Consider the following 12,079-nt stretch of genomic DNA (forward strand, 5'->3'; position numbering starts at 1 on the left):
ATATCAATTACGTGAAACTCTCGACTCCCTGCCTCTGACTCGCCCATTTAACAGAAACCATACCAGACGTTTCCAGTAAGCACCCGGCCCTGCCCTGCCAGGGAAGGAGAGCCCTGAGTGATGACAGAGTCGGCGCAGCGAGTGATGCTCGCCCTGTGTCTGCAGCCCAGGCTCTTAATTGCCCTGCAAATGCCGCTGGCACAAGGCAAGGCATGTGAGGTCCCACACTCCCCCAACCACAAACAGAAACCTCAGCAAAGCGCAGGAAATGAGATGTGAGCTGCCCGCTGAGAGTCACTTCCTAGGAGGCCAGGGAGTAGGTTCTACAGAGCCACCTTAAGAGCAGATGGACTCTCAGGCGTCCCCACTGCGCTCCTGCTGACCACAGCCTGAGTGCTGATGTGGAAAGGAAGGCTCTCTGAGAGGGGTGGCATGACCTGGATGCAGAGCCGGGGGAGCCCCAGAGCCTTCTGAATTCAGAGAACCCCATGCAACAGAGAGAGACCGGTGTGCAGGGCCAGCCACGCCTGCTCTGACTCAGCGCTGCCAAGCATCCTCCCAGGACTTCCTGAGCCCCCTCCATGCCAGGTGCCCGCCAGGAGAGGGAGCACCGCGGGGCTCAGCCTGTGCAGCATCCGGAACACTGGCTTTCCATCAGCTCACCTCAGAGAGAAACGTGCCAGGCCAAGGACAACCCCCCACCACAGCTGGGCACTTGGAGTTTATCAGCTGAAAACTAATTCATCAGTAGCCTGGCTAGAAGTTATCACTCAAATCCCAAGTCCCTGGAACAGGGTCTGTGCTTGGCATGGGGCACAGACGCAGTGCTGTAGGGATAGCCATTCACTTCCCAGGTGACGCAAAGCAGGGAAGTCGAGGCACATGCCGGTGACTGCCCTCTCATAGGCCCCACTCGTGCCAGGCCCCAGTCTCCACCAAGACCCCTCCCACAGCATTCCAAGCCCCAGCTGTGTACTTCTGGGGGTCTCTGTCATCACCCCTCACCCTCAGCCACCAGTGGGGAGCCCCGAAAGGAGGACCGGGCTGCGCCTAATCTCTGCACATCGGGACCAAACAGATATATCCAGACCTTGCCCCACCCCCCACTCTGGGGCCTGCCCCCATCTGCCACTTCGTTTCCAGGGTGCTGCTCCTCTCAACCAGGCGGCCAAGGTACAGAGTGCTGGCCACCAATGGCCAGCTGTCTTCAAGGGCCCATGACCAAGTGGGCTGGAACCCTGGAAATCCTCGTGTGACTGAGGCTGAGTTAACACAAGAGCCGAAGGGCAGGAAGTCCCATGCTCAGTACTGCTCAGTCCTAGCAGGTTCCCACAAAACATGCCAGTGGGGTTGGCCCCCAGGCAGACTTGACGAAACCCAAAGGGTTCTTCTTTTATAAAGCACACACACCCAGCAAGTCACTCAGGCTTCTCTTGGCAAAGGCCGTGTCATCACTAATCTGGGCCTGGAATGTTTACAGGAAGTTGCCAAATACACATCACTCAGTAAGGCAGATTTATAAGGAATGTTCTCCTACAAAGCGGGGGGACAAGAAAGGTTAATAGCCCCCACTCTGAAAACGGTCTAGGGGTGCAGACAAGCGAGCTCTTCTTGGAGTACAAAGTTGAGCATGGTAACCAGCCACACGGGAACTACCCCCATCCACCCAGCCAGCAAAACCCACCGAGGGTCAATTCCTCCTCAAAGATGGAAAACACAAATTCATCCTGAGTGATATTAATATGCTCTTTGGTGATGGCCAGGAAATCTCTCCCAGGTCCAGGTAAGTGTCCAGGTCCCTCTTCCCCATGCCGGGAGTTCTCACCTCCTAGCAACCAGGAACTTCCAGCCAAGTCAATCAATAGAAAGTCATAACCAAGCAAGAAACACAGCACTGACACTTTTGTTTCAAATGAAGACACCAAGCATGCCAAAATGGTTCGCCTTTCTAAAGCATAAACTCTCTTAAAAAGACCTTAAAGAAAGGCAAGAAAGTATTCCACCAACATCAATAAAGCAGGACAAGCTGACAGGTTTTCCTGCACCGTCTCTTCCTGGGAGTATTCAAAGTCAGGATAATACTTACAAGATCTGAACACTATACCAGGAAAAGTCATATTGGTGTTTAAAAGACTGATTAAGAAAGTGAATAGAAATATAATTTGCAAATGTCATTTTAATGTTAAACTTTTGTATTATTCATCAGGCATTCTTTTACTCAACTTAGGTAGCTAATGTAGTAGCTAATTTTTATTCAGATATCAAAATTTATGTCACACAGGAATATTTTTAAGCATTTCCAATTGCTTTTTAGAACTATAAGAACAGTGAATAATATTTTCATTTCAGAATATTTTCCACCATATTGTAACGAACAAGAAGCTCAGTGTTGGCCAGGCACAGTGGCTCACACCTGTAATCCCAGTGCTTCGGGAGGCTGAGGCAGGAGGATTGCTTAAGGCCAGGAATTTGAGTCCAGCCTGGGCAACATAGTGAGACCCTGTCTCTACAAACACACACACACACACACACACACTTAAAAATTTATAAAAAGAAGCTCACTGTGCAGTTTTAAACCAAAGCAGGAATTCAATTAAAAATTCAGTTTGAATTGTACATCTATCTAAATACAAAGTGGGAAAAAAAATTCCTAACTGCAGGCAACAGTCTCCCCCAGACACATCCTCCCACAGCTAATGTTTAACACTTCAACTCTTCCAGGCCCAGAATCTTCCCAGGACTGACTTTGTGCTTATTTGTGCCAAAATGTGTTAAATTAGACAGGAAAGAGAAGCATAAAATTCAATTCATAATCCAAGGCAAGGATCTGAGCTTCGGTTTGAAAAATGAAAAGCTATGGAGTGACATAACATACTCCAACCCTTCAAACAATCAAGATATTTAACTCCAAAGACATTTCTCAAATAAGAGACAGCCCAAGTTCAGACTGCCCACAGGGCACCAGCTCCCAGAAAATGCTATGGCCAGAGACAGATCTGAGATGGAGATACATCTCAAGTCCAGAGCTCTGGAGCTAGTATCAGACAGCACGCCCGGAGAAGACAACGAGAAAAAGGACAGATCCACATGAATCCTGTTCCATCCCTTCTCCGGAGGCACACAGCTCTGGGCTGATCCCTGGGATCAGCTGATTCACTGGCTGTGCCCTCTTGGTGCCTGCCCTCTGCCTGGAAAGGCAGCTGCCTGCTGAAGAGGAAAAGTTAGGAACACAATTCCTAATTCTTGGGACAACCTCTAGTATCATGTTCTACCTTTAAAGTGTCTTCCCTAAACAGAAACAGACGAGGCCATCCTGAAATTACTCAGCTACTCATGAAACAGAGACTACAATTATTCTTCCTTCCTTTTCAACACGATTAGAAGGGTGATCCCCCAAATGCGGCTTCTTCCACAGCCACGTCCGGAGGGGCATCCCCTAGTGTCCCAGCAAGTGCCTTCAGTGACACCAGAATGTTACTTAAGACCTGAGACACATTTTTCCAGCTGCCTCCAGCCATTTGTCACAGAAAATAATGCTGCTGCACGCCCGCAAAACGCCGTTTTACAAGCGGACTTGGTTTTCATTAACTGGTGAGGAAAAGTCACTGGAACCAAACACCACTCATACAGCTATCCAGAGCGGAGGCCACCGCCCTCCCCCGGCAGAGGCGCATGGGGGCAGCAGGCAGGACCGAGAGGGGCTCGAAGGCGCCGCAGGAGGAGAGGCTGGGCGCAGACGGCTCGGCCCCAAACCACACCCAGCGCCAGGAAACGCAAGGCTCCGGACGAACCCTTAAGAAGTCGCTGGTAGGGACAGGGAGGTTGGGAGCAGGGAGTGCCGCCACAGGAACCCTGAATCCCCCTCCCCCGAGTCCCCTCCCGGTCAAGCCAAGGCCAAGCAAGGGGCGCCCCATGTACCGTAAGCCCTCATTCAACCCAAAACTCCTGCAACGACAAACAATTCCCCGACCTCAAAGGCCGTGAAGCACGCGCCTTTCGGGGCCCTGAGTGCGCCCTCAAACCTCCGTTTCGATCTTCCAAACCCACCTCCCGCCTTCCTGGAATGGGCGCACGCGAGACACGGATTTCAGGAAACCTCCGCCGTGACAGCTCACCCACGGTGGAGACGGCGGCCTGGGACGCTGGACGGAGAAAGGCGGCCAGCGGAGGGAGGAGGGGTAGGTCGGCAACGCGGTGGCCTCGGACGTCCGAGCTGCCCGGACGCAGCGCTGGCCCCACTCCCGCCCTTGGTCGCCGCGGTGACCCCACCCGAGCCGTGCCCTCCTCCAAGATCTCAGGGCCCGGGCCTCCCCGCTGCGCCGGCCCCAGGGTGCCACCCTCGGACGCCCAGATGCGCCCTGGACCCTGCGCCGGGATCCCGAACACCGCCGCGCTTTGACCCCGCGCCGAGCGCGCCCGGCCCTGCTCCGGCTGCAGCGGACATGAGCCCCAGGCGGGCGGCGGGGACGCAGCGCCTGCAGTGCGACTGGCGCAGCCGCTGAGGCACGGGGCGCGCCGCCCGGACCCCGACCCCGCGGCGCTAGGAGAGGCGCGGGCGCCGGCTGGAGAGCCGCACCTCCCGCCCCGCCAAGGCTGCTGGCCACGGGCGCGCTCGCCCCAAGGGCCGGGCGGAGGACCTGTCCCGGATTCCAGAGGACGTGGGTGGGGAAGGGACAAGGATGGGGACAAGGGAGGGGACGCGAACTGGGCCGAGGTGTGGGTCAGTCCTGGTTCGGGAAGGGAGGCCGTTGGCAGCGCCATCAGGATCCTCTCTGGACATGGAAGGACGGGTCTGCCCTGGACCCAGGGATTGGGAAATGTGGGTTCTCTCAGAACCTGGGGAAGTGGGGAGATGGTCTGTTCTGGAGTGCGGAGGGAGGTCTATTCTGGGCCCAGGACAATGAGGGTGGGGGCAGGAGGGGAATGAGGGGGCATCCCTGGTGCAGGGAGGGGAGACGGAGAAGTAGTAGGGGGTCTGCTCCGGGCCCGCGGGCTGGGGACCACGAAGTGTAGGAGGGCACCGTCCAGGACCGGGATGAGGGGGGAGAGGGGCCCGTTGTGGCCCTGGATGGAGGGGGAGGGAAAGTGCGCCCCGGCCCGAGAGGAGGAGCAGGAGGGTCAGTCCTGGACCCGGGCTTAGGAAGCAGGGAGGGAGGTTCGGATCCGCCTCAGGGACAGGGTGATGAAGATCTGTCCAAGTCTTGGAGTGGAGGGAAGGATGTCGGCGGTGGGGGAAGAGGCCGGCCACGGACAGGAAAAGGGGGTCCGTCTCGTAGGGCGGACGGGCGGTCCTGGGGAGCGGAGAGGGCGCGACGTGGGGGGCGTCCGGCCCGAGCGGGGCCGCTCACCTTGGGTTTGTAGAGCCACTTTCGGAACCTGTTCATCATCGCCGCGCCGGCCCTGGCCGGACTCCGGGCGGCCCTCGCCCTCCGCAGCGCTGCGCCCGGGCCCGGCTGAGGCGCGGGGTGGACGCGGAGGCACGGCCGGAGCCCCCGCGCTGTCGCAGGGAGGCTGGCGAGCGGAGCCTGGAGCGCCGAGCGGGCGGCGGGCAGGTGCGCGGGGCAGGTGCGCGGCCCTGAGGATGCTCTGCAAGCGGCGCGCCGGGCAGACCTCAGACCCGGGAGTGGGCGCTTGGGCGCACGGACAGACGCGGGCACGGGGGCGCGCGGCTCCTCGCTGCTCACTGACACCCAGCGCTCCGCTGGTCACGGCCGCCCCGCGCCGCACATGCGCCTAGGGCGCCGCGAGCCCCGGGCCCACCGCGAGCTGCGGGCGGGGCGGGCGGGGCGGAGGCGGCCCAATCCTCGCGCGGGCGCCGCACTCCGCCCGAGGCGCGCTCCCTGCCGGCGGAGCTACCCGCCGCTCCCCTGGGTCCAAGAAACTACAAGTCCCGAAAGGTATGGCGGAGAGGTGGCGCCCAGGGCTTGGCGTCCCGGGCCGCGCCGCGGCGCTATGCGTTGTGGGAGTTGTAGTCCACCCGATGGCGCCGGAGCGTGCAGCCGGTTGCTAGGTGACGACGCCAAACAGCCGCGGCGTCCTGCCTACCGGGAGCTGACGGACGACGACTGCCAACACCTTAGTCCCAGCTGGCCCAGGAAACTGCTGCGGTGGAGGTGGCGGCGGCAGGAGGGCTCGGCTGCCCCGAGCGCCCGCCAGGTACAGGGGCGGGACAGGTGCGGGGCGATGCGCCGCCGACTTTCATGACCTGCCGGCCGGTTCCCTCTCACTCGCTGCTCATCTTGCTTCTCCCAAACACCTCTTCTGTCTTCTTCCCAACTCCCCGATGAAAGGGAACGGTGCCTCTTTTTTTTTTTTTTTAAATCACCACTATCAGCGGTGTGTTCTAAAAAGATACTCTTCCGCCCTCGCTACTCCCCCCAGTGGTGCCCTAATTTGTACCTTAAAACGCTCACCTCAATCTGAGTACCTGCTATATGTCAAGCAGAGAGCTAAAAACCCACACGTGGCCTCACTTAAACTTCCCATTGACAGCGGGAAAAGCAGGCACAACGAGGCCGGCGTGCCCTGGCTGTGGGGGTTGCATCCAGATCACGGCGGATCTGGGTCGGCCTGACCCCACAGCGCTGCACTTTTCCCTGCCGCACCAGCACCACGTCTCTGGCTTGTTGTGAAACGTGCAGATGTAAGACACAGGAGATGGAAGTCATGCCCCCCTCTGTTCAGAATTGAGAAGTATGACCTGTTCCTGCTTGTCCTCACTGGCCAAGGCCAGGTGCTCAGAAAGGTCCGTGGACTCCATGACCACTTTATTCCATCAGACTCAATGTGAGCCTAGGCGCGCTGGCATTTAAGATTTCTCTTAGGTGGGGGTAGGGTCCATGTTCATTTTTGAGTAACTGATTGATTTTCCCTACTCTCCTCTTCCTGCCACGCCGTCGACCCTCTGAAGGGCAAAACCCCTCTGAAGTTTCCCCTTATCTCCAATTCCTTCCCACCTGTTCTTTCTGGAACCTACTCCCATCAGATTTTCACCCAACCACTCCTCTGAAGCTCTTTATCAAAGTAATCCTTGACCTTGATGTTTCAAAATCTGATGATCGGGGTCAGCGCTCATCTCTTCCTTGAACTGTCACCAACAGGTGACCCAGCCGACTGTGCCCTCTCCGTGACACACCATCCTCACTTGGCTGAAACAGATCACACTGTCCACTTCTCCTCCTCGCTCCTGGCCACTCCTGCTTGATCTCCTTGGCTGAGTGCCTCCCCTGCTCACTGACCTCTCAACACTGGAGACCCTGGACTCAGTCCTTGGAAGTTACTCTATCCACTCCCTCCCTGGGGGAATTTCCTACAGTCACGTGGTTTTATAAACAACCATTTTCTCCCAAACTTCTCAAAACCTATATCTCTAGCCTCAACCCTGAAACTCCAGACCTGTTTACCTGTTCTTCACCATTTGGATGCCTAACAGATGCTCTCAAATTTAACGTGTCCCAAACTGCACTCTCAGTCTTCCCCCATAAAACCTGCTGCTCCCAAAGCCGTCATTTCTTCAGCACAGGATCTTGGGGTAGACACTTGATGGGCTTGTCCGCTGAGTGAATGGCTGTTCTCTGTGGGTCTATCCTTGGCTAACTCCAAGGCCTGGATCCAAGGCCTGTATCTGCTCAGAGGCTCCCTTCCTATGTTTTATAGTTTGAAATTGTGCATGGGAGGAAGGCTGAACTTGGGGAAGTGGGGTATCCGTTAGGTTTAGCTGCATGTATTGAAAAATTCCAACATCACAGTGGCCTAAACAAGAATATTACTCATATTTTTATAAAAGAGGTCCATGGAGAGGCAATCATGGTTGGTATGGCAGCCCCAAAGTCCTCAAGGATCAGCTTTTCTAGCTGCCATTCACGTTTCTTCATGATCCAGGATGGCTGCCCACATTCCTGCCATCACCTCCTCAGCCCAGGTACCAGCTGCAAAAGAGAAGATGGATATGCCCCTCTCGTTCAGGGAGACTTTCCAGAAGTCTCACACCTTTCCACTTCTTGAAGGTGGTGGGAGAACTTAGCCACACGACCATGCCCGAGCTGCCAGGGAGGCTAGGCAATGCCATCTTTCAGTTGGTCAGCAGTAGACCCAGCTAAAAATCAGAGTTTTCTTATTTGGGAGGAAAGGCGGAGTGGAGATTGAAAAGCAACTAGCAAAACCTGCCACGTGGGGTTGTGCTTTAAGCACAAGCCATAGGGGCATGACTTGGCAGCAACCCTTAGGAGACTGGCTTTAATCAGGAGAAAAGACTATATTTTAATTAACATACATTTGAGATCTTAGGTAAATGAGTTATCTCCTAGTGGTTGAGAGTGTTGAGCTGTTTTGTGTCTGATGGAATTTAAACCTCCTCATATAATCTCATTTGTGTCTATAAAATATTTCCTAAGGAAAGAGAAGCTTTAGTCTGCCCACCCTTTTTTTTTTTTTTTTTTGAGATGGAGTCTTGCTCTGTCGCCCAGGCTAGAGTGCAGTGGCACGATCTCAGCTCACTGCAACCTCTACCTCCCGGGTTCAAGGAATTCTCTGCCTCAGCCTCCCGAGTAGCTGGGATTACAGGCACCTGCCAGCACGCCTGGCTAATTTTTGTATTTTTAGTAGAGATGGGTTTTCACCATGTTGGCTGGTCTAGAACTCCTGATCTCAAGTGATCTGCCCACTTTGGCTTCCCAAAGTGCTGGGATTACAGGCATAAGCCACCGCGCCCAGCCTAGTCCAGCCCACCTTTAAAGTTTCCTTAAATATAAGATAGTCAAGTCCTGATCAATGGAGTTAAAATCAATATGAGAAAAAAATCTTTAAACTTGGGAATTAAATCCCACTTCCCACATAGATGGTACTTCACTATTAAAGCTGAACTTTGGAATGCTCAGGTGGGAGGATCGCTTGAGGCCAGGAGTTCAAGACCAGCCTGGGCAACATAGTAAGACCCCTGTCTCTACAAAAATAAAATAAAATTAAGCACAAAGTTAGTTGGGCATGGTAGTGCACGCCTAGAGTCCCAGCTACTCCAGAGGCTGAGGCAGGAGGATCACTTGAGCTGCAGTGAGTTATCATCGAGCCACTGCACTCCAGCCTGGGTGACAGAGTGAGACCCTAAATCAGGAAAAAAATAAAATTAGGCTGAGAATTTGAGAATGAATGAATGCATGAATATAGCTGAGATGCTGAAAGCAGGCGTCAGAATTGGATGAATTTTAGTACCTATTTCCTCCCCAAAGATGTGATTGTTTTGATGAAGTTCCTAGGCTAATTTCAGTGAGATTCAGAATTCAAGCATCTCTTTTCCTTACATTCACCTTCACGTACACCTGCTCTGAGCCAGATTCAGGGGTGCAGAGGCCCCGCCCCAGAGACCTTCAGGCCCGACAGTGAACCAGGGTTCCAGGGGCAGGGCAGGACAATTTGAGTCAGGCTGGACTCCAAAGGGGCTCTTCACCCCCCGTCCCCATCTTCAACTTGATTTATCCATTTATTCCTTCCAGTTCATTCCTACCAGGTCTGCCCTGGATTGGGGGGTGGGCTTGGCATGGCCCTCTTGCTCCTCCTCGACTTGCATCACCAAAGGGTGCCTAGGATCATCCTTTCTCCAGAATGCTCCAGCTCCAGGACAGGGGGAGACGGCAGGGAAACTGTTCCACCTTGGGAGCAGCTCCCACCACACACGTGCAGACCACCCACTCTCACCGCCTGCACCAGGTGCAGGAAGGGGCCCTTTTCCTGGGTGTATACCCTGTTCCTCCAGGCACAGCTGTATCCAGAGCAGATTCGAAAAGGCTGGGGCAAGGGGACCCCATCCCAGGGCAGCCTGACCCACAACCTGACGTGGAGGCAGGGCAAGAAAACTCACTCTTTAACATTGTTTCTCTAGAAGTAGACTTTTACATTTATTTATTATTTATTTATTTGACAGGCTCTCAATGTGTCACCCAACCTAGAGTGTGGTAGCACAGACATAGCCCAAAGCACCTTCGACCTGCTGGGCTCAAGGGATCCTCCTACCTCAGCCCCCCGAGGAGCTAGGACTACAGGCGTGCCACCACACCTGAGTCATTCTTTAATTTTTTTGTAGAGAAGTCCCCAGTTACTCTGTGGAGTTTTAAAAAACGCCTCAGTGTGGCTGACCCTGGCGAAGATGGGAAGTGGGATTTGTGAGCTGTGAGCTCACTGCATACAGGGAGCCCCACTGCTCTCAGCAATGCCTGGAGTGAAAGCCACAGGTCCCCCCTCCCCACCGAGCAATGCCCCAGAAAAGTGCTTCCTGCTGCCAGCAGCCTATTGCCCCCTGGCTGTGTTATGGCTGCCTAGATCCACCTACCCACCAGGGTTGGCCACCATGCCCACACCGCACCACACTGCACCGCACCACACCCCTGCCATACTGGTGGCCTGGCCTGCTGGGACCCTCCCGAGGAGAGGGGCTGAATTCAGAGAGAGCAGGGACTTAGGGTGAGCCTGTCACAAGCTTAAGGCCCCGCCCTGAGTGTTCCTGCCTTGGCAGGCTCGAGGGAGGGTGCTCACTGGGCCTCCTGGGCCTTTCTGCTCACAGTTGTCGAAATCCCCACCCCAGAGACTCAGCTAGAGGGGATCAGAGAAGAGTGAAAGGACCCTGAGGCTGGGGTGGGGTGTGGGTGTCTCTTTTCCATGGCCCAGCCTTCCGAGAAGCAAAGGTTTCCCGCAGGGTGGGCTGAGGTGGCAGGTGGCAGGTGGCAGCTCCCCAGGGGCAGGCCATGGAGGGGGTGGGAACCCTCAGAGGGTCTGGGCAGCCTCACCCACAAACCTCTCTCATCTTGCCCAGGCAAGACTGGCTGCAGCATCTACAGCTCAGCATCTGTGGATTTGCAGATTTAATGGCTTCTGATCTGGTGTCCTCCAAGCCAGCAGCATCACCGTCTCTTCCCTTGCCCGGAATCATCGGGACCGCACTGGCGGAGGAACGCATGGCCAGGCAGCCTTGCTGGTCTCCAGACACGGGGTGGGGGGAGGGTGACCCAGCCAGGGCCCAGGGCAGGCTCCCGGGCAGTGACGGTCCTGGCCGTGCCAGAAGCTCATGCTCGCTTTGTTCTGGGAGGCCTGGTCTCCAGGGCCTGTTTTCAGCACCAGGGCTTCAAGCCAGATTTCCAAATTCCAAGCGGCCTTTCTTCTGGCCTCCTTAGAGAGAGGCTCCTGCTGGCCTCTGTGTCCATGCACAGCCACGCTGGTCCCTAAAGCAGCCCCTAAAAGGACAGCCTGGCGTGCTGGCTCACGCCTGTAATCCCAGCACTTTGGGAGGCTGAGGCGGGCAGATCACCTGAGGTCAGGAGTTCAAGACCAGCCTGGCCAACATAGTGAAATCCTGTCTCTCCTAAAAAAATACAAAAATTAGCCCAGCATGGTGGTGGGTGCCTGTAATCCCAGCTACTCAGGAAACTGAGGCAGGAGAGTCGCTTGAACCTGGGAGATGGAGGTTGCAGTGAGCCAAGAGTGCGCCATTGCAGTCCATCCTGGGCAACAAGAGCAAAACTCCATCTCAAAAAAGAAAAAAAAAAGAACAGCCCATGTCAGGCCTCAGGTGGTGCAGCCAGCAGGGAGGTGGGGACAGAGGCCCTGGGCTGATGCCATCCCGGGCCAGGGCCAGCGTCACAGCCTCTTTCCCTAACTGTGCAGTTAAACCCACTCGCAGAACATGCCAGGTGCTCCTCCTGGAGACACCCCCGGGAGCCCCTGCCCTCCTGCTCTGTCCTTGTCCTGCCAGCCAGTGTCACCTTGGGGCTACCTGCATCGCAGCCTGGAAATTGCCCACGACGACAGTCACTTGGGTTCAGCCCCTGCTTCCCAGGGCACCCCCAGCCGAGACTCCTCTGCATCCCTGACTCTTCCTGCACTGAATGTGTTCGGGGCATCCCTGGCTCTGAAATATCACAACTCATTCCCTGTGCTGAGCTGCCAGGGGGCCCTGTCCGTCCAGAAGCCCGCCTCCTTCAGTTCTAGGGCATTTTCTTGTTATTTCTCTCTCTTGTCTTTCTGGAACTCCTGTTAATTGGGGTTTGGACCTTCAAGAATCGTTCCCTGATTTCCTTAGTGTTTTCCCCTACTT

At 55.6% G+C, this 12,079-nt stretch overlaps 2 protein-coding genes across 9 annotated transcripts in view; one reads left to right on the top strand and one right to left on the bottom strand.

The window, feature by feature from the left end:
• Positions 1-5,766, bottom strand: part of ZFYVE28 (zinc finger FYVE-type containing 28) — a 150,758-nt gene extending 144,992 nt beyond the window's left edge. The window contains exon 1 of one of the 2 annotated variants that reach the window (XM_054554911.2): positions 5,349-5,739. In XM_054554911.2, the coding sequence (XP_054410886.2) occupies positions 5,349-5,387 (39 nt within the window). In that variant the 5' untranslated portion in view covers positions 5,388-5,739. Of the gene's footprint in view, positions 1-5,348 lie in introns of both variants that reach the window. The other variant, XM_054554913.2, reaches the window with a different exon arrangement.
• Positions 5,767-5,800: 34 nt separating this feature from the next.
• The window catches only part of CFAP99 (cilia and flagella associated protein 99), a 46,159-nt gene continuing 39,880 nt past the window's right edge, over positions 5,801-12,079 (top strand). For 6 of the 7 annotated variants that reach the window (XR_008524949.2, XR_008524948.2, XR_008524950.2 and 3 more), the window contains exon 1: positions 5,848-6,156. The gene's annotated coding sequence lies outside the window, so the exon portion shown is untranslated. Of the gene's footprint in view, positions 6,157-12,079 lie in introns of all 7 variants that reach the window. The other variant, XM_024246560.3, reaches the window with a different exon arrangement.

This window comes from Pongo abelii, chromosome 3 (genome assembly GCF_028885655.2).
Source record: "Pongo abelii isolate AG06213 chromosome 3, NHGRI_mPonAbe1-v2.0_pri, whole genome shotgun sequence".
Classification (NCBI taxonomy): Eukaryota; Metazoa; Chordata; class Mammalia; order Primates; family Hominidae; genus Pongo; species Pongo abelii.